We start from the raw sequence: 22,240 nt of genomic DNA on the forward strand, positions 1-22,240 counted from the left end.
GTTCTAAGCCCAACACCGCCCAAAATACAACCGTCTTCCAGATTCTGCTTCTCAAAGTCTCCTCCTTCAGTGACTCCCACTAACCCTGGGGAGCTACATCTTGAGGTAGTTACGATCCTCACACTGATTCTCCTGCCTCTAATCAGCTGTTCAGGTCCAGCTCCTATCTGCACTACCTAGTCCAAGCCCATCATCTCTCACCAGCCTTAATGCATCACCTTTTAAGAGGTCTCCCTTAGCCTACCTATGCCATTCTCACCTCTTCACATCCTCACACCAAACAGGTTACTCTCAATACAGCATGAGAGTCAATATGGTGACCCTGTTAAAAGATGGGTCACGTCACACCTCTGCCAAAACCCAATAAAGATTTCCCATTCCTTAGAAAAAATCCAAACTCTGCATGGGCCTACAAGGTCACGTAGTGGTAAAGAATCTGCCTGCCCATGCAGAAGCTGCAGGAGATGAAGGTTCGATCCCTGGGTCAGGAAGATCCCCTGGAGGATGGCAACTCACTCCAGTATTCTTGCCTGGGAAATCCCACGGCCAGAGGCACCTAGTGAGTTCCAGTCCATGGGGCTACTCAGAGTGGGACACCACTGAGTGACTGTGTATGCACACAAGCAAGCACTAACAAGGTCTTGAGAGATCTAGATCTGACTGGACTCCTCTTGCTCATTCTATTCTGGCCAGTCTGCTTGTCGTTCCACAAATATGCTTGTTTCTACCTCAACACCTAAAAGGTTCTTCCCTCGTATAATCCACAGGGCTTGCTGTTGCCTTACAATGTCTCTAGGTCTCTATTCAAAATCATCTTCTCTATTTTGAATGAAAAGGTTCTCCTTTTCTGGCCATTCTGAAATTTCAACTCTACTGATACGTCACAGACTTATTTCCTACTTTTTTTCTCTTTAGTATTTATCACTAATATACTGTATATATTTATATGCTTTGTCCTCCCCATTAGAATGTACACTCCATGAGGGAAGGGATATTTATCTGTTCTTTCCACTGCTCTATCTCAAGCACCTAGATAATATTTGTTGAATGAAATCTGAAGGGCCATCTCTAGCCCCTGCTCCCATCTCAGCCTGGTCTAAACTGATTGGCTGTCAAACAGCACCAAAGCATCTCCAATTCATCCATCTCCTTTGCTAGAAACACTATCTTCTTGCATGGATCACCATGACGTCCATATAAACCCATTTTCCTAAGTCACCATAACAGTTATCCTCAGACTCTTCACTAACGCTCTGTCCCCGCTGACCAATACACCTGCAGACCATCTGTGCCAAGAGTGCAGCCAAAGTCAGATCCCTCACCTAGCCTCATCTAGCATTCCAGGTTTCCCAGCACTATACACCAGGATGCCACTAGCCTCAACCTCCCCTAAATCGACCCTCAAGTCAATCCCTCGCCCAACCCAACCCACAGTCAGTGCTATTCCCATCTTGGTGCCTCACAGTCTCCATCTCAAATGCTGTTATCAAGCAAAACTGGAATGATTTTTAAGAGTTCAATCTGCTTCATATACTGTCCTTCCATAGCATCTGAGCCTTTGCTTGAATGCATCCAATGATGGAAAACCCACCACTCTTATAATTCAATTATCAGAAAGTCCTGCTCCATCAAGTTCTATCCAAATCAACCCAAGTGAATTCTTACTTCTACACATTATTCCTATTTCTTCTTCAGTCTAAAATTCGACAAGAAAGCTTTATTTCATCTCCCTCTGAGAACCATCTAAAACTTGGAAGCAGTGAACCCCAAGCTAAAATCTGGAGAAATAGCCCTAGTTCTTTTGAATATTGCCACCCAAATGTGGATTTTAGATTTCTGACCAGAAGTCACGCTTTGCAGGTTCCCCTAGGACAGATCCAGAGAACCACACATACTCCCTAAGGGAATGGGACCATAACTTAACCCCAGGTCATAACTGGACCCCACACTTCTCACTTTACACGTTCTCTCAGGCAGTGTTTGCACAGTACGGAGACAAGGAAGAACGCTCATTTCACTACTGCTTAACAGTGGGAAATGTGACACAGCTTAAAGGTCTATCAATTAGGTGGTGACTAAGTAAATTATGGTAATTAATCAATGGAATGCCGAGCAGCAAGTAAATAAACAATTAAGGCCGAAGTATATTGGTAGCATATGAAAAAATAAAGTTGCAAAAAATGGTAAGAAAAGTTAACCCCATTTCAAACTTCAATTGTATGTGTATATACAACAGATTTAAATATATATGCAAAATAAATACAATCACATTAAAAAATGGAAGACACGCCAAATAAATGCAACTTTTAGGTACACTTCAGAGGAATGGAATAAAGGTGGTAATTTTACATACTCTTAGACACTTCTAAACAACCACCTAGGTGGTATAGTGGTAAAGAATCTGCCTGCCAATTCAGGAGATGCAGGTTCGATCCCTCGGTCAGGAAGACCCCCTGGAGAAGGAAATCACAACCCACTCCAGTATTCTTGCCTGGAGAATCCCATGGACAGAGGAGCCTGGAGGGCTACAGCCCATGGGGTCACAAACAGCTGGACACAACTGAGCAACCCTCACGCACAGACACTTCTATACTATTTCAATATTTTAAACTGTTTTGTATTTTTTAAAAGGACTCAACTTTTTCCCCCAATCCACTCCTCCAGGTCCTCCCGACAATATTCTAATCCCAAGCCTCTACACACTTTGCACATAACTTCAGACCTCTTTGTTTCCTGCCTCCTGTTTTTTCATCCTATCAGTGTCTTACCTAGTTGTCCTTGATGACACCTTCCTCAAAGTCTCTACGCTAACTAGAAGCCCTGTATATATCTGTTCACAGCCCTTAGGTTCAAAGCCTAATTCCCTAGCACAGCCACCTTGTGGCACAACTCTAGAGGACCAATCTATACAGAATTAAGTAACTGTGTAATATGATGATTTTGCATCTATAATGCAACCTTCAAAGCCTTTTCTGACTGTTCCACCTCCTGTCATTCCACCACCAACCCAACTAGTCATTGAAGGCTATTTCTTGATCCTCACACACATACACACAGCCACACACACTTGCTGATACCTCTGACTTTCTTCCCTAGCAAATGCCTTGTTATCCATCGTTATGCTATGACATTATTCCTTTCTGAAGTCTTGCCCACCTTCCCCAGGTTGGATTTCTCTCTCCTGTGGATGACTGCAGCAGTTTCTTCAGCAGCTTTTCTGTATATACATGTGCACACATGGATGCACACACACACAATTCATCAGCCAAACAGAAACCAGTTCATGCCATTTCTCTGCTTAAAACTCTGGAATGGCTTCCCAAAATGCTCAAAATAAAAAAATCCAAAGTTCTTACCACAGTCTACAAGGCCCTACAAGACCTGACCCTCACCTAATTCATCATCTTGTTATGTACCTTCCAGACAGGTTTCATTTCTGATCCACACACACGCAACATCCATCTCATTCCTCACTTCAGAGCCTCTGCACTATCTTCCCCCATGTGAAAGTGTTAGTCCCTCAGTTGTGTGTCCGACTCTTTGGGACCCCACTGACTCTAGCCCTCCAGGCTCCTCCATCCACGGGAGTTTCCAAGCAAGAATACTTCCCCATATATACTCCAGAAAATAAATAAGCTATATCAGAGCAGGAACTATGTCTGGTTTGCCTATATGTACATACCTACAACAGTATCCATCCTATAGTAAGAACTCAGCAAATATTTAGTGACTTAATGGTGAAACCATTACATCAGAATTTTTACTTTTGTCTGTCTACCTTCATAACCTGGACTCCTTGGAGCTAGGGGTAGGTAGTATTTCTGTATCCTTAATACTAGTGCTTAGTTGGTACTCATAACCATTCACTGATTAAAAGGCACATTCACTGATTAAAAGCTTCTGCTCAACTCAAACTTTCAGGCCTTTTCCATTTGAACTAATGTCCAGCAGTAACACAGAAGTTTTACTCTTCTACAAACTAGGCTTTAAAATTTAAAGGCAGGACTCCTAGAACTCAGTGTTAAATGACAAGTCAATTTAAAAAATGGGTAAAAAAAATTCTGATCTGATACTTCACAAAGGAAAATATATGAACTGGAAATAATCAAAGGAAGAAGTCATTAATATCACTGGTTACCAGGGAAATAAAAATTAAAACCACAGGGAGATACTATTACCTATCCGTCACAATGGCTGAAAGTAAAAAAACTGACGCCAAATCTTGGTAAGGACGTGAGACCCTCACACGGTGTTAGCGAAGGTGTTAAAGGTACTGCTTTGATGGTCTGGGAGCTAATTAGAAAACCAAACACACACCTAGTCTAAGAGCACCCATGTCCTAGTCTTTCATCCAAAAGAAATAAAAACATTATGTCCACAAAAAGACTTGTACATGAATGTTCATGGTAACTTTATTCATAACAGCCAAAAATTTGAAACAGCCCAGGTATCCATCAGTATAAGAATGGATAAACAAACCATAGTATGTTTGTATATGTAATAGAAAGCTACTCAGCAAAAACAGAAACAAACTATTCATACCTGCAACATGAATGAATCAGAAGCATAAAATGCACTTACACTCTATCAAAGTTTTAGGACAGGCAAAAACTATCACGAAAAAAAATTCAGAATAGTGGTTGTTCTTCCCGTTCCCCAGGGGAAAAGCAGGTGTTAACTGTGAAGAGGCAGAAGAGAATTCTAGGGAGAATATAAGTTCTTTACCTAGATAGGAATGTGAGTCACAGGTGTATTTACCCTTTTCATCTAATGGTACATTGAAGTTATATTCATCTTATTATATGTAAATTTTATCAACCCCCTGTCCCAAAACCCATAAACTATATTCAACTCAAGGCATATTGAAATGTTTATGGGTGAAGTACGCTGATGCTTGCAACTTCTTTGAAATGCACCAAAAATTAAAATGATTTATAGAATGGATAGATGTAGTAAAATATGGGAAATTTTAAACCGTAGAATCTAAGCGGTGGGTATATGGGAATTCACTGTATAATTTTTTCAACTTTTCTATTTGTTCAAAGTTTTTGTAATAAAATGCTAGGGAGTGGGAGGAAAATGGAAGGGGACTTCCCTGGTGGTCCAGTGGTTAAGAATCTGCTTTCCAATGCAAGGGACACAGGTCTGATCCCTAGCTGGGGAACTAAGATCCCACATGCCATGGGGGAACGAAGCTTGTGCGCCACAACTACTGAGCCCGCATATTACAATGAAAGGTCTGCATGATGAAACAAAGGTCCTGTGTGCTGCGACTGAGACCTGATACAATCAGAAGAAATTTCTTAAATAATTAAAAAAACGTTGAGGGAAAAACTTAAAATGGAAGACTACAGGTTTATTCCTGATGAAGACTGTGGAAAAAAAAAAGAGACTCTGAGTGAACTATAAGAGCGTTAGCAGCAATTAACTGTGGTGGTAAGATTATAGACAACAACTGGACCTGTGGCTTTTCCCCTCTGTAACTTCTTAAAGATCCCAGAAAAAGATTCTTTTGAGCTGAGTCAAACACATGGGGGTAAGGAGCTTCCTCTTGTACCAGGCCTCAATTTCTGGTCGGCTAGAGTCTTCTATTTTAGTCTGTTACCAAAACCACCGTCTTCACAGCTGGCCCTATTCTTGTTTCTTCTCTGCCCAGACTAAAACCACAATCGGAATGCTGTGGGCCCGTATCTGTCTCAGAAGCATACAGGGCTGGATTTCATTCTGAGAGGTCAGAGCTTCCTGGATAACTACAGTTTTTTTTCACAAATCTGATTTTTACTTTCTCATAGTGCTTCTTATAAGCAAATTTTTATAATGTGCAGTTTTCCATCCTTTGAGTCATATTCCTTTTAAACTTTCCAATGCATGGGTTTATTCTCCTAAATCCAGTTTATCTCCTTTAAATTTCATCTCCAAACCTGCCCATTTGGAAATCTTCTACAGTTAAAACTAGTCCATGTCACTCTTCCATCTCATATCCCTTTAACAGCCACATACTTTACACCAGTCTCATTTACTTTTCATCTACTGTCATTAATCTCATAGGGTTTTCAGTATCCTTTATAGAGACTGGAATTTTACAAAACTTTATTAAATGTAACATTTAAGTGAGTCAATAAAAGAATCTCAAGAATTTTTTCATTTATTTTTGCAAGAGATCTGGCTAATATTCGTCACATTTTTTGTGTACTTGCTTCTCAATCAGCACATCTTGCCTGGATGTCTGTAATCATCTTCTAACTGGTCTCCCCATTTCCACTCTTGGTCCCTTCCCATCTGTTTCCCATGCTGAAGTCAGAAATTTTCCCTGACTCCAACCAACAAAACCCAGCTTCTCACAAACCTATCAAAATGTGTAACTTACTTGCATACTATCTATTACCCCTACCAAATTATAAATTCAACAGGGGATGGACCAGATTTGTCTTATTTCCATTCCAGTGACTCACACATAGCAGGTGCTTTATAAATAACTGCTAAGTTAATGCTAAAAGAAAGGAGTGATAACTTACGGATCCTCAGAAATAACCCAAATAAAGGCCTGGCCTGATGTTAAAGCCATCAAGGGAGAAGTGAGCAGTCTAGGAACATCCAATACAAAAGACTAGCTTGTTCTCTCTCTGTGCACCCACAATTCACATCTTTCCACCTGGGGAATGGCAAATGGAAACAACTGAGTTTTCAGCAACAACTTTTTCTGCTTTTGCTTTCCACCACTTGGGAGTCTCATTCCTTTCATTTGCCCCTGGTAGATCGCTTTCCTCTGCTTACCCCATCACCAGCCAAACTTAGAGCTTCCCATGCCTCATACCCTGACAGGATACTTTTCCCACTGTTCCTTAAAGAAACTATACTCTCATTTTTATAACTTAAAATTCACAACATGTTAGAAATAAAAAGGAACTAAGTGATCATCTGATTCTCAATTCAAGACGAAGAGGAAAGGTGTGATTTGGCTAGAGACATACATGGGTTAAGTAAAATGAGGACATGAGGACTAGAACTCAAATATGCTGACTCCCACCAAGTCCCAAGACTTCGGGCTGTAGTCATACCCTTCTACACTGAGAGAACCTTCCTTCTTCTATTAACAGCAATATGATACAGTGGGCAAGAGCATGAGTTCTGCAGTGAAGTGACCAGGTTCCAAGTGCTGGCTTTACTCCTTTCTAGCCACAATGAGATACTACTACACACCCACCAAAATGTCTCACCTATGCAATTTGGGCAGAATTCTTTTTTTACTAAGTCTTAGGTTCCTCATGTGTAAAGTGGAAGGTATTATCTATTTCTAAGAAAAAATAACATCATAAATAATGTATGCAAGATGCTTAGTACAGACTCAGATACTATTATTACCAATAAACATTAGCTGTTACTATTATCCTTCAAGTCTAGCTCTCAAATGTCCCCTTGTCATGATCTTTCCAGCACTCAACTTCTCACTCTGGACTACTATACTCGATCCACACCACAACTGTACCGTCAGTGCTTCCAGCTCCTGGCCTGTCAATGAAATAACAAGGTTCTTTAGAAGACACTGTGCTTCAGTATCTATGTCACAGGGCACAGACCTGAGCACACAATGGGAATTCAAAACACCTGAGGGAGGCTTGCAGTAGTGTGCTGGGGCAGGGTTGAACAGTTTACAAGAGAGGACTGAAAACAAATTTTGTAAGTAGGTGGCCTCGTTAAAAGTTTGAACCACAGAAACTGGGCAAACGCTAAAAATCAGGGCTTCCCTTCCCCTTCGAGCCAGTTAACTAGCATTCGACTGTTGTTAGGGAATCTGTCTGCCACTGTCTGCCAACAGGGAGCAACTCACTCTGTTTTTTCTTTGGCTTCCCCTACCCCTACCTTGTGAGATTTTAACTTCGCTCTTCATAAACCAAGAACAGATCTTTCCTCCTGGATCCAGATGGATTCAATTCAGGGCCAATCGAGCTGAAACTCATCAGTCCTTCAACACTCAGGAGTTATTACACTGCCTTCCTCCATTCCCAAAAGTCTAACAAGGCAAGGCACCAGCCTTCGACCCTATTTCCAGGCTGTGAGGAAGAAAAGAGCACCCATCTGTATGGCAGGATCACTCATTCACAAACCAGAGCCATGCTCTCACTCCTGTTGCCTACCTTGGCACGCTGCAGCAGCTCACATGCTGGATCAAATCTTGAAAACCCATCAGGAAGGTCTCCATAAGCTCCCAACGGGGAGAAGACCACTCATGGAATACTCTCCTCATAAGATTGAAAAGACAAATTACACCCACCGCCAGCACTCTTCCTTTCCCTCTCTGCGTCAAGGGACATGAAGGAGGACAAGTATTGCTACCCCTGCCTCTCCCTGTAACTCAGGATTCCCCAAATTTAAATCAGTAGCCTAAGGGACAGTCCTCTTGGGTCACAAGCTGAACCAAATAGGCAAATCCTTACTACAAAATTCTTTATTCATTTAATGGCTACTAAAATTGTGTTTATAAACTAAAATCATAAATAATTTGGTTTAGATACATGTATTAAGAAGTCTGGTTGTCATGCAGTACTTGGCAATACTAAAAAGCTTAAAGATATGCATGTTTACATAAAAGGTGAAAAGTGGGAAAATATGGTATAGTAAATGGTCGCAGGGTTTCTCATCCTGCTATACTTCTGCGGTCAAAAAAGTCTGAAAGCCACTGATCCAACACCAACGTCCCAAAAAGACTTGTCCAAATATGGGCAAATCCAACCATTTGTGTCCAACTCTCCAAAGGGAATCTAGCTTAAGAAGAGAGTATGGGGAAGGAATCAAACCAAGGGGAACACACAGCCTTCAAAGCAAGATAAGACTGTATCAGAGTGGAAGGTTTTCCTCATGACTCTGAGCTTAAACAAAGCCTCCACCTTCTAACTTCAAAATGAGCAATTGGAGTACGGGGACAAGGCTGGAGCCCCTTCCCCAGCTGGCTCAGGATCCATGAGAAGAGTGATGCCAATGGCCTCTCATACCTCCCTGGACCCCAACCTCCAAAGGTCAAGGAGAGGCAGGAAACAGCTAAGGAAAGGAGGGGCTCTGCCTCAAGTCATACAGACAGATGATCATTTAATTCTTTCCTTTATGAAAGAGACTTTGGGCAAGTTATTTTGCTTCTCTTTGCCTGGATTTCTCCATCTGTAAAGTGGGGATAATGATATCAGCTTTACAGGATCGTTGTGAGACTTAAACGGGATCAACTGTGGAAAGTGCCCTACATGTGTTGATTGCTCCTCTGTTCAGTGCTCGTAAATGGTTCCTTTTACTGTTTCGTTACCTATTTGGTGGTTGACACCAGGGGAATACCTCTGGTCTACCTGCTCCAGAGAACTTAACTGGCAGGAAAGGAACAGCCTCTAAAAAAGGGAAACGAAGACCCTTTCCTCTAATGAAATCTTCAAGCTTAAATGTGAAAATGCTATCACTCAGGAAAAGCCATAAAGCGATAGCCAAACCAGATTTCCAGAAAGAAATGAAATGGCTGGGTTCACAGAAGTTTAAAATCAGATATAATGAGATTATCTAACTTAATCCCATTTGTTAATTAATCCTATTAATCTCACTGAAGACAGAGAAAGGAAATGATTAGTTCTGGGACACACAGTAACTTGGGTGAACCACAACTTGATTCCCTGAGGATGTGGTTTCCAACCATTAACCAACATCCCACACTTTGTAATCCAATTCAATCCGAAACCCACTTGGCCACTAAAAGAGCAGTGGGCTCATGTGGCCTCGTCTCACGATCTACACTAACTTCGCACACAGATCGAAAATAATTCTGCATCCACCACACATTTTCTTGCGCTATTTGTCTGCCAAGGCAGGGATGGAGACACTGTGGTACTCCATATTACATGTTTTCAAAGGAGTAAACTTTAAATAACAAGCATGAATATAGCACATAAAGTAGAATTTGCTTCAGAAAATGAATTATACCAAAAATTTCAAAGAACACCAACTGGGCAGTCACCTCTGCCTTCAACCTGCCCTGCTGGAATCTACATATTAATCCATGTTCTTTAAATGAGACATCTGCCTCTATTGCCTGCAGTATATCTGAGACAACAGTACTAGACCACCTTCCTCAGCATCTCCAGGACAAGGACATCAACAAGACCTCGTGCGTCTCCAGTGTGCAATGTGACCAATGGCACAAAAGGAGCTTAGTTAATGAACAAAAGCAGCAGAACCAGAGCCTTTGGAAGAGTCCTACCTACAGTTGATAATGTAAGCCCCCTCACTGGAATAAATTTACAAGGCATACACAGGAGAACTTTAGATGGGTGGATCTTCAGAATTTCTATGTTAGGGAAGTTGAGATGTTAAAATGAGGATATCAAAAATGAAAACACTACATTACAGACACACGTGGATGTGCCCACTTGCCATTGTGGATGGGGTGTGGGTGGAGGGAGATTCTAGCTCTGGGGAGGCTGCTGGTTGCAGCATCAGGGCTTTTACAATATAAAACTGTCACCTAGTTAACCTCCAGTGCAACCCATAAGAAAGGTAACCGAGGCAAGTTCTCAAAAACAAGCCTGCTAACACAACAGGGGGGGTAAAAGTAAGCAGGAATGCAACAACTTCTGAACACCCAAAAGTGAAGAAACAGTTGAAAGAGGCAGCAGAACTAAGAGAGAAATGACAGGGAATAACTTTTTTTATATTGTAAATCTGGGCTGTCCAAAAGGGTAGTTTTGAACCACATATGGCTATTCACCACCTAAAATATGCTTAGTTCAAGTCATAACGTGCTATAAAATACCCACTGAATCTTGAAATCTTAGTACAAAAAAAAGGAATGTAAAATAGTTCAATAATCTTGTATTGAGTATATTTAAAGAAACTGTAACATTTAAGATCTACTGGGGTAAATTATATCCTTAATTCACTTGTTTCAACCTTTTAAATCTGGCTACTGGAAAATTTTAAATGACAGATTCTTTTTTCTACTGGACAGTGCTGCCCAAGATCTCTACACTTGTGCTGCTCAGTACAGTAGCCACTAGTCACATATAATTCAATTACTGCGTTAGTGCAGATGAGAACACTTCCACTGCAGAAAATTCTATTGGACAGTGCTGGTTAAGAACAAGAACTAAAAGGTAGACATTTTACACAGAAAAGCTAAGACTGTTTCAAAATGTATCTAAGCCCAGAAAGGAATGCATAATCACTATGCATGTAAGTGGTTAAGCTGATGGAGAAATTCACAATTCTGAAGTGTTTATGAATGTCTTCTTAGACCGGTTGTTTATAAAAAGTGTAATCTGGCAGCTACTCAACAGACTGTTAAAAAGGGAAAAGGTTCTGGCCCTCTGCTAGGTCAATACATCCCTAGAACCAACCCTTGCCTTGTTTGCCTGCCCTGCAGACCATTCAGCTCAGTCATACCACTTAGGCAGCTGGAACCTCAAGCTATGCTGTTATGGGACAACTTAAAAGCTCTCAAGACAGGCAGAATTTTAGATACTGCCACTGTGTTGGCCTCACACAATCATTTCATTCTACTAAACTAACAAATATTGTGTCCCCAAGAACCCTAGTTAAGAGATCACACGTAAGGCTTCCGTTACACTTGTTTCTGTCCCACCATTTAGCAACCGGTTAGGAATCCCAACCGGTTAGGAATCCCTTTATCTACTGAAAGTTCCAGTGGGTCATGAGTATATACCTTGTATATATACAACTGAGCACTTGTATCATTTAAAACTTAAGTCTTAAGAGTTTTTTTTTAAAGTCATTTAAGTCTTTTTTTAAGGCACTGAAGAACAGGTTATCTTTTATACTCCCTTTTCCAACACAATGTGTAAGTACTAGATGCACTGCTCAAAACACTTACTTAGCATGAGTTATATGGCTAGGCTGTATATCCATGTGAAATTGTCGGTAACAGACGTTTCCAGTTCCAACTTGCCAATTCAGTGGTCACAGAAGCAAAGGTGATTAGGATTATTTACTTCAGTAAGAGTAATGCAACTAATTCAAGTCTTTCTACCACCTAAGCCAGATTTATAGCAGAGGGATCCTTCTGGGCCCACACCACAGAAAGGAGTTATATATAAAGGATGTGACATTTTTTTGTATTGCAACCCAACCCATAGGGAAGTGCGGAACAAAAGACAAGAGAGGAAATTAGCAATACCACCTGTTAGTATGGTTTAAGACCCCCTAAGCAGCTGAACTTCCTTACCCTTAAGACTTTCCCACTCTGCAAGGGCTAACAAGTGACTTCTTGTACAATGTAGTGGTTACATTTGATGTGTAGCACAAATGCGTAAATGACAAATCTTATCAAGAGCTGTTGGTGAACTCACACTCACTCCAACTCAATTAAGTTAGGGTTACAGAAAGAGTGGTGAGGGGGCTTCAGTCAAAGTAAAATTTAACAGTGCTGGTTACTAGGCAAGCTTACTGTATAAGCATGTAAAAGGGGAAATTTGACAGCATCAAAATAGGGAATCAACACCAAGGACCAGTCTGATACTGGAATACTGGGGTGTGTTATGATTATTTAACATCTTTGATTGTCCATATTGAATTATGTTCTCTGCCTGGTCATGGCTCTATTTTCCCCAAACAGGCACCACCTCCTTCACTTGACATGAAATGGCAAGCCATCGGCTGACTAGGAAAACTGATGATAAACTATTAAGTCACTAAAATCAGAGTCCAGATGTCTGGAGCAGCTAGAGGGCCAACTCCAATGTTCTGATGTGCTATTTACCCACTTCTCTACAGCTGGTGTTTGCTTAGTCTCTATGACCTAATGGTCAATATTTTTGCTAGGGAGAGGTTCCTGGGGCTCTCAACAGAATTCATGGAATATGGTTAATGAACACTACTTTCCTTTCTCTAGGTTTTAGGAGTGCTGCCCTTCGGTCGCTGGGGCTGGAATGTTTGCCCCAGGAGGCTTTCTGCCCCTTCAGTAGGAGAACAGTATGTAGAAAAGCAGTGCCTTGGTTGCTAGTTGCTAGTTATGGTGATGCAGAAAAGGAGCCACATGCTTGTCAGATCCCCTGGCACAAAATAGCTAAGGCACCGAGAACAAATCCAAGAACAGCACAGTGAAGAATTAAGATTTACACAAGCAGGCACCAACAAGAGATGAGCCCACTTACTGGCTGAACAGAAGTTTCCCCAAAGTCACCACAGCATCAGAGGATTGTGCCACCACCAGAGTACACTATTCCAAGAACATTTTAAAATAAGTTAATGTTATCTACCAGATTCCATGCTAAAAAGAAGTGGAATATCAAGCAATTTAATTAAAAAGAATAGCCATTAAGTTTGGAATCTACCATATCCCATAAAAACTCCACTTTTGGGGGTAAGGAGAGTGGTGGAAATGTATATAATTGACAGTTACTTGCTGTAAAACAATGGAAGGCAGACAACCATGAGTTACAGAAATTGAGTGATCTCTCCTGAACAAGAAAAAGAGACGTATTAGCACACAGTCTACCCTTTTAAGATGGTAAAGGCCATTCTGGATATTTCTGGATATTCCAAACAGCTGATTTCATTCTGTAATTTTTCAAATGCTTAGTCAAACTGTCACAATTTTTAAAACAGCTCAGCAACTATCTGGAATTTATTACATCCAGTCTAAAACTTTCCCAAACAAGCTGGGGATTCAAACTCAAATTCAGGCTAAAACTTTCAAGATAAAGAAAAAAGTTATAAACATTTTTCAAGAGTTTTGGTTAAAAGGAACAGCCCGCTAATTTCTCTGCAACTCCAATTCAGCTTTTTGTTTTTTTAAAGAGACTCTATGGAGTTTATGGAAACTTTTTATTTGCTATTTTTTTTCCAATAGAAGTTGAACAAACGTGGAAAGGACAAAATCAGAGCATCAGGGTCAGAAACCAGCAATACTTTTGATTTCTAGCCCTACTTCCCCACTTCAAATACCTAACATACTCATGCAAAAACAAAGAAGGAAAACAAAGTTTTAAAGATATGTGCAAGTGACAATATATTCTGAATAGTTCTTTTCCCATTTCCTAACCATTAAAAAAAAAAAATTCACAGCCCCCTTTAAGACTCCTTTCATGAAAAGGAGCACCTGGTTTCCAGTTCTTTCTCAGTCCACGTTAACAAAGTGGCTTGCTAGCAAAACAAACATAGTCTTTAAAAGTGGATACCACAGATTTGACCTAGAATCAAGATTCCTCCCTGCAGTTCCAGGTATCCTCTTCTTTCCATACTTCAGCATTAGCAGACAAGGATAAGCAACAATCGTTACCTCCAAGATCACCAAAGCCATGTTTCCAAAGGCACAAAATATTTTCGAGTTTTTAAAAGACCCAAAAATATCTAATGGTATAGCTCAATAGAGTACATCTGTGCAGTTAAAGCATTAAAAGCATCAGCCTGTTTTATTTCGTGACAAGTTTATTGAACAATATTCAAGACTTCATCTATAAAAACAAAAATCTCTGCTGAATGAAGCCCAGGCAGTATTTTGCTGGCAATGTTGTGGCCACATTGGCAATAAGTCATTTTATTGTGTCTGCTTTCTAAAGTTTGGACTACTATAGAACTGCCAGTAGAACAATTTAAATGTTTGCCAGAGTAGGAAATAATTTTTTCAAGTAATCACTGCCAGAATTTCTTCCAGAAAATTTAACTAGCAGCAATTTTACATTTTCTTTACTCATTTTTAAAGTGTTCTTCAACTGATTAGTGGATTCATTTTTAAACACTTGACCCACACCTGTACACAATGACAGAACCCAATAAAAGGGACTCAGCTTGATTAGGGCTTTCGTGCATCCTTATTTTCATCCAAGGTATTTCCATCCAAAATGTATGTCTGTTTACTTCCATACACAGCCCTATATTTTCATCCCGTGGGTTAAGACTGACTTAATTACACTGAATATTACTCTCTGAAATTCCGAATAAAGTTTCCTAATGGAATTTCCACTATCAATGCTTTGACAACTTGAAGCACAAAACTAGAAACTTATCACTTAATAGTGTTGTGTTAAAAAAAAAGCCACTAATAATTCTACATCCAAACTATAGTGCAAACACAGAACACACCTCCAAATGTTGCTTATGAACTAAATGTTTCACTGAAGTTCAAGAAAAGTTTACAAGTTTGCTTATTTATAAAATACATTTTATAGATTTCACTAACCCTTTAAACTAAAAAAACAAAAAACAAAACAAAAAAATGGAGGGGGGATCCACTAAACCTAAAAGTTTCTCTTCTATTAATGTCAGAGTCACCAAAAACAGGCAATAAAATTTACACAGAAGATTGAAAATATCATGATAGTGTTAACAAACGCACAAAACTTTGAGCAAAGCTTTACAAATCCTTCGTACCATACAGCAAATGAGAAAATAATGTAAATTTTCATCCCAAACCTTATTCTTAGGAGAAAATTTGCAGGAAGAGAGGTATGAATAGTTTCACAGAACATATTTTCAAAATTTTTTTAAAAACTCAAACTCCAATCAGAACTAGATGAACAGTATGCTTAGTAGTTAGCACTATGTTAATAAGTCTCAGATACACAAAAATCAAGTTCCAGAGGGCAAAGTATTTAATTACATTTCACAACAAGGGAAGCACTGTTGTGATCGACCAAATATGAAACACAATTCTCTCCAATTTCTACACAAACCACTATTTTTTAAATTTATTTAATTTGGTGAACAATGAAATCAAGTTTTCCTTTTTTTTAGCATTTATCTAAAATGTAGGAATAACAAAGTAGTTGCAATAAAGTATATGAAATATTTAATAAGAATTTATGAACACATAACCAAAATAAATTGTGAAAAATAAAAAGACTTTCATCTTCAAAACAACCCATTTTTCTAAAATGAAAATAGCTTTCCAATTGGGAAAATAATCTGCAGTTGAAATAAGATTCCCAAGCAGTGCTGAAGTTTTTTGCACTCTGTCTTTGGAATGAGAATGATTACTTAACAGAAAACTTAAATTGAACAGCATATACAAACATATTGCTTTTTTAGTTGAGGAGGCAATTATCTAGTGATCTGTCAAAGCAAATTTGTATTCGTGAATTACCAAAAGACCCACAACACAGCCATTTCGTCTTTGAAAGTCTAAATAATCCTTTCCCTAAACAAAAAATCCTGTACTGTCAATCCTCTAAGATTGTAGTGATGAAAAGGCTTTCCAAATCTTATCACACAGATGAAACTGTTGCCACTCTTAACTCTAAATTACAAGAGACGCTGTATTTAAGCGTTCTGCTGAATTGCAACACCAAAAAGGCACTATTTTTCTTAAATAGAAAATACTTCTTTTAAAAGGCTGACCCCTTTATAAGTACATTGATTTGTAGGAAATGTTGGGGATGTTTCAAACCAAGACAGAGGCCCATGTAAAAGACAAAATTGTTTTTCATGATATCTCACCAATCTCCCATTCCGTTTATAATATGTGACACGTCTTTAGAGCATTTTAAGAAAAGTAACCATAAGTAGAGCCTTTTGCGGCAGTGAGTAGGACGTTGTAAGGCAAATGTTTTCATGACAAGGACACTCACCAACCAGAACCCATGTGGTCCTCCTGCCTTAGCGTCCTGAATGCCAAAGTATGAAAGGGCAAGGAGTCTCAATTCTCTCCCCTCTAGCAGCGGCACTTGTACTCTTTAGAATTTTTGTAAACAGGCTCCTGATCAAACAACTAGACCAAAAAGCCTCCAAGTAACAGGATTAAGTACGTATCAATCTATGGGCTAGTTTATGGATCTTTTCCTATCACACTATTAATCGTTAACAAAACTAACAATTTCAACTTCAACTTTAAAAACCTATATATAACGATGCTCTCTTATGAATGGACCCTTTTTTATTTACTTTTACAAGTCATTTCACATAAATTTGGAACAGAAGGAAATTGCCAGAACATTAGAGTCCATCTTGGGCAGGATTTCAACTTAGGCATCTTAAACAATGATTATTGAAAGTGGTTTCTGGTTTTTTATGCCGTCCAAACAACAGGCACGATTTTTAAACTGACTAAACTACTACTCGGCGGTCAAACCAAAAAGGCTCTGGTAGGTAGAGGACTCTGTGTTTTACTTTTGTGGCAAATGTCTTATTCCACACAGTTTTAAGTGTGACAATAGAAATTAAAAGTTCAACGTTATAGCAGAAACCAAGTGTGGAGTTTCATAATAGAAAAACAACAACAAAGCAATTCTGCTCATTTACAAATGAGTCAATTAGGCAAACAAAGCAGCAACTTCAGAAGCAGGACTGTCTATACAGCAAGAACCCTCAAGAAGCAATAAAGGTACATACAGTGAATCTGTATACAGAGATTTTATTCAATTTTAAAAGAAAACGAGAACTTTAGACAATGCTTTGACCCTATAACAAAGCAAATCTGTCCAGCTTTGAACCAAATTCCAAGAGTAGCCAGCTTCTATTTTTCAGCAGCTGGCAAGAGCACCCTTAATGAGCTCTATTGACATTTCTATCTTCTTCATCCATATGGTATAAAACAAAAACCAATCTAGACTCCTTGATAAGCTTTATGTGGTCATTTGAGTTTTACAAATGGTTTGTCTAATGGTATGCCAAAATCATTTTTGTGTTCTCTCAAGACAGCTTTACTATAACGTACAGCAATGTTTATCTCGGTAGTGAGTCTTCTGTAAACAGTCAACCAACACTCTATGTTATGGAAACCAATCTATATGCAATTGAAACAATCCACAGGTTCTAACCTGGAAACACTAGGAAAACAATCTGAATGCATTAATCACAGCACTATGAAGACTATATCTACCCTAGGAAGAATGATGTGAACAGCTACCCTAATACAAGTTTTACTTTCCTAGAGCCAATAGGTCTGTCATTTAAGTCAATGACAGCAGCTGTGGCTTCATCCCGAGATTCGAAAGCCACCATAGCTTCACCGGTGGGCATACCTTTTTCATTGTACTTTAAACACACTGAGCCTGGGATCACTTGATAACCATAAAAGAAATCTAAAATCTCATCAATAGACACAGTGAAGGGCATGTTCTGTACTTTAATTATTGTTGGTCCTGGTTTTCCAGAACTAGATCCAAAGCCAGGAGGACCACCAATGTGGATTGGGCCAGGGCCAGGGCCAGGGCCAGGACCAAAGGCTGGAGGCCCACTCAAATGCCCAGGGGCATTTCCAAGGCCAGGGGGCCCATTTCCAAAGCCAGGGGGGCCACCTAAGCTACCAGGGCCATTTCCAAAATTTTGAGGGCCCCCTCCAAATCCTGGTCCACTTAAATTATTTGGTCCACCTCCAAAACCTGGAACATCCAGTCCTAGACCAGGCAAACCACTATTTCCAACTGAAGGCATTCCAGGCCTAGCATCACCAAAGGCCCCTCCTAATCCTGGAGGAGGGAGTGGTGGTCCAAAGGCATTTGACCCACCAAAATTACCAGGAAAGTTAAATGGAGGCCCACTGTTGGCCTCCTTAGATCCTACAGCCAAGAAGGCATGCTCTTCACCTCCTGCACTAGGCATTCCTGCACCGGGCATTCCCACACCAGGCATTCCCGCAGCAGGCATTCCTGCACTGGGAATTCCTGCATTGGGCATTCCTGCAGCAGGCATTCCCGCATTGGGCATTCCCGCAGCAGGCATTCCCGCATTGGGCATTCCCGCATTAGGCAGTCCCGCACTGGGCATTCCTGAACTGGGCAATCCTGCATTGGGCATTCCCACATTGGGAATTCCTGGAACTGCAGGATTACCTGGCGCAGACATCTTTAACCCCTTTTTTCCTTGGGCAGGAGGATTTTTCTCAATCTCTCTCATATCTTCTAAAGTAACTACATGAACAAAAGCTTCTCTCCCATTAAGTTTTTTACGGTGTAAGCGTTCAGACTTACGTGCATCATCTTCATTTTTAAACTGAACCAATGCCTGTCCTAGACCTTGCCCATTGTTATCAACAAGAACATGTACAGCATTTTCATCCACTGGAATTCCTTCTAGGAACTGAAGAACATCCATCTTGGTAATGCTGAAGGGAATATTTGTTATATGGGCACAGACTTTGGCAGAGTTGACATCCCCCTCCGGATTTAAGATCATTTCCCTCTGGTCATAGCTGAAGTTCTGCAGTCTTTTTCGAATCATATCTATCTTTTCTAGCATACCTTTCTTGGTAATTGGATGAACTTGAATAAAGCGATTACCCATGTATTGTTTATGACGACACAGAGCAGCCTTATAGTCAGCCTCATTCCTGAACTCTACGAAGCCTTCACCCGTTGCTTTCCCATTGGGTCCATAAGCAATGTAAATACTATCTTCCACAATATCCAACTTTTTAAAAAAATCAATGACATGTTTGTTTTCTGCTTCAAATGGCAGCCCTTTCAAGTAAACACAAAAACCAGCCTCATGCGGTGATCTTGACCTTGACCTTTTCTGCCCACTGGGCGATTTTGACCTGGGAAGTGGCTGAGGAGGGGGATGGGTTTGTCCAGAAGGTCCTATACTTTGCTTAAAAGTGATATGGCCTCCAGCAGCTACCCACTGTCTCTCTGTGGCAGGACTAACTTCCACATAGCGTTGAATCATCAGCATTCTGTTTCTTTTCAAAGCTTCAAATGTATCTTGAGGGGAGAGAAACTTAACCAATCCATTCCCATTATTTCGACCTACATGATCTTTCAACAAATGCACCGCATCAACACGGAGCCCATGGAAAAAATCTCGGACATCATTTTCCATTGCAGAAAAGGGCATTCCATGCACACTGACATACAGATCATCAGGGTTGATGGGAAGTGGTTTCACACTGCTTTGCGAGTTCATCTGGACAGGGTTAACAGGATTCAATGGACCCAGAAACACAGGGTTCAGGTTATTGTTCAGATTCACAGGTGCTCCAGAGCCATTCATTCCAGCAGGCAAAGGTGCCACAGGTGGCGGGTTCAAAGGTGGCATGCCTGACATGGGTGGCAGTGGGGTCATGGGTGGCACAGAAGGGACTGGGGGAATTGGGGGCACAGGAGGCACAGGAGGCATTGTAGGTACCGGAGGAGGAACTGGTATCGGGGGAATAGACGGCATTGGCGGCAGAGATGGCATCGCTGGGATTGGAGGAATTGGTGGAGGGGGGACTGTGTTCATCGGAGAGGCTGTGCTCGGAACAGTTGAGCTAAACGTTGGGCTCCCAAAGGAAGCCCCCATATTTGGAGGAGCCGTTCCTATGCTGGCTGTGGAAAATGTCTGTATGTTTTTGCTGCTTTCATGAACAGAAGTGGTGGCAGTAACTACACTGGGTGAAGGATTATTAAAGTTGGGTACTGTTGTAGGCAAGTTCACCCTGCCACTCATTCCTGAGCTAGGTGGCGGTCCTGATCTACTAGCATTTGCCGGTGGTATATCTAGGTTGGCGGTTTCAAAACGCCTACGACTCAGTTCAATCATATTCTGCATTTCCGTTTTACTACTCAACAACAGTGTTACTTTTGACCCTTTAATTGTACCACCTGTGCGCATCATACCAAGCCTTGCATCTTCATCAGTGGCAAAAACGATGAAAGCCTCACCCAGTTCACCCCCTACAATATGCACGCCCCCATCAGGAATGGTCAATCCAGAGAAGAAGTGGCGAATGTCCATGGTCCCCGCCACAATTGGGAGACCTTGCAAACGGATGACCACAGCCATGCTGCGCTGAAACCACACACACCTGCAGATGAGAAAAGGCAACGGCCAGGTCAGACTCCTGTTTATCACACCAAGTTTTCAGCTATAAGAATGACCATCTACCGTATTAGGCCCTCAAGTAGTCCCTCAAACTATCACAAGCAATGTCATTTTTTAAAATGTGGATATTCTAAAAACTGGGTACTATATGCCATTTACAATGTAAAACCCAATTTCAACATCCAAAAGACATTAATTCTGAAAACAATTAAAAGTTCAGGACTCAAAAGTTTCAGGGAAACAATTAGAAGTTCAAGACTCAAAAAGTTTCAGGGGAAAAAACCACCATAGGACAATAAAATTACCAATTATATCATCATTCTGGCCACTAATTATTCAGGAAGATTTAAAAGAAATGTGTATATCAAATCAGGAAACAAAGTTTATCTACAGGGGAAAAGATACAAAGAATGTATCAAAGGTAATAGTTAAAACTGGCTCAGAATCTTCCTTATAAACTTAATAACTCTGTAGAACTATTGTAAAATTATTCTATATGGCTTGATCTCATAACAATGAATTTCAAATAATAACACTAAAGCAGATTCAAGTCTCAAATAAGTGATTCCATATTTCACCCTAGGATGAAACAATTTACTAAAGAAATATTTTTATAAAAAAAAAATACATGGGATTATGCATTACATACAAGGTTAACACATACTAAGTATCCCAAAGAAATACTGAATAAAATAGCCAAAATGTTAGATATTTGAAGTCATCACTCCAAAAAGTAGAACCTGGTTACAGCGCCATTCAACATGGCTGTTCCAATTAAAACTCAGGTCCAAGGACTCATTCTCAAACCCTCATTTAATAAGGTCTTGTTTATCCCACAGGGAGGGCTGATAATAAAAAAGAGCTATTTTTTGTTTCTGAACTAGTGAATGAACTTTATTCAGTTATTGTGACCCAACATAACTCCTAAGGTATTTCTGGGTGCTCACTAATCTCCGTAGATAATGTCCATTTTGATATAGTCAAAAAGAAAAGTTTCTCCCAGACTTAAATAAAATTTCAGTAAATAAAATTTCAGTATTTCAGTTCATATAGTTTCTAAGAATAAATGCAAAAGCAGCCATTTGTAAAGTGATCCAAAACAAATTCTTGAGGCTGAAAAAATATATTAATTTGAAATTTATGTGGTCAACAACATAGGATGTTTTCCAAGCCATTTTAAAAATCGACTTTGAAACATAAATCTATGAAACTGGCTCTGTGATCTTAGGAAAATTATACATTATGTGAGCTTTGGCTTCATCACTTCTCAAGTAAGAACAAAGAAGAGCAAAGTTTCTTGCTGCAAGCTCTAAGGATACTAACTCCATGAAAGCAGCTTTCCAATGTCAAATATTACATGAACACTAATTTCAGGCAACAAAATCTGCAATTACATCTCAATATTACGACTGCTGTACACAAGAGAAATACATTGTTTGGCTTTCAGACACTTTTCTCACACACACCTACACAAAAATAAAAGCCACCTTCAAATTTAACCCAGAAAGATGGA

The 22,240-nt window shown here is 40.1% G+C and overlaps 1 protein-coding gene across 8 annotated transcripts in view; it reads right to left on the reverse strand.

The window, feature by feature from the left end:
* Window positions 1-22,240, reverse strand: part of CPNE1 (copine 1) — a 38,895-nt gene that overhangs the window by 10,067 nt on the left and 6,588 nt on the right. For 2 of the 8 annotated variants that reach the window (XM_068987582.1, XM_068987583.1), the window contains one exon: window positions 17,389-20,710. The exons of 4 other annotated variants lie outside the window; for them this stretch is intronic. In XM_068987582.1, coding sequence (XP_068843683.1) covers window positions 17,827-20,688 — 2,862 coding nt within the window. In that variant the 5' untranslated portion in view covers window positions 20,689-20,710 and the 3' untranslated portion in view covers window positions 17,389-17,826. Of the gene's footprint in view, window positions 1-6,031; window positions 6,047-17,388; window positions 20,711-22,240 lie in introns of those variants that run through there. 2 more of the 8 variants (XM_068987588.1, XM_068987589.1) reach the window with 2 other exon arrangements.

This window comes from Capricornis sumatraensis, chromosome 15, assembly GCF_032405125.1.
Source record: "Capricornis sumatraensis isolate serow.1 chromosome 15, serow.2, whole genome shotgun sequence".
Taxonomy (NCBI): Eukaryota; Metazoa; Chordata; class Mammalia; order Artiodactyla; family Bovidae; genus Capricornis; species Capricornis sumatraensis.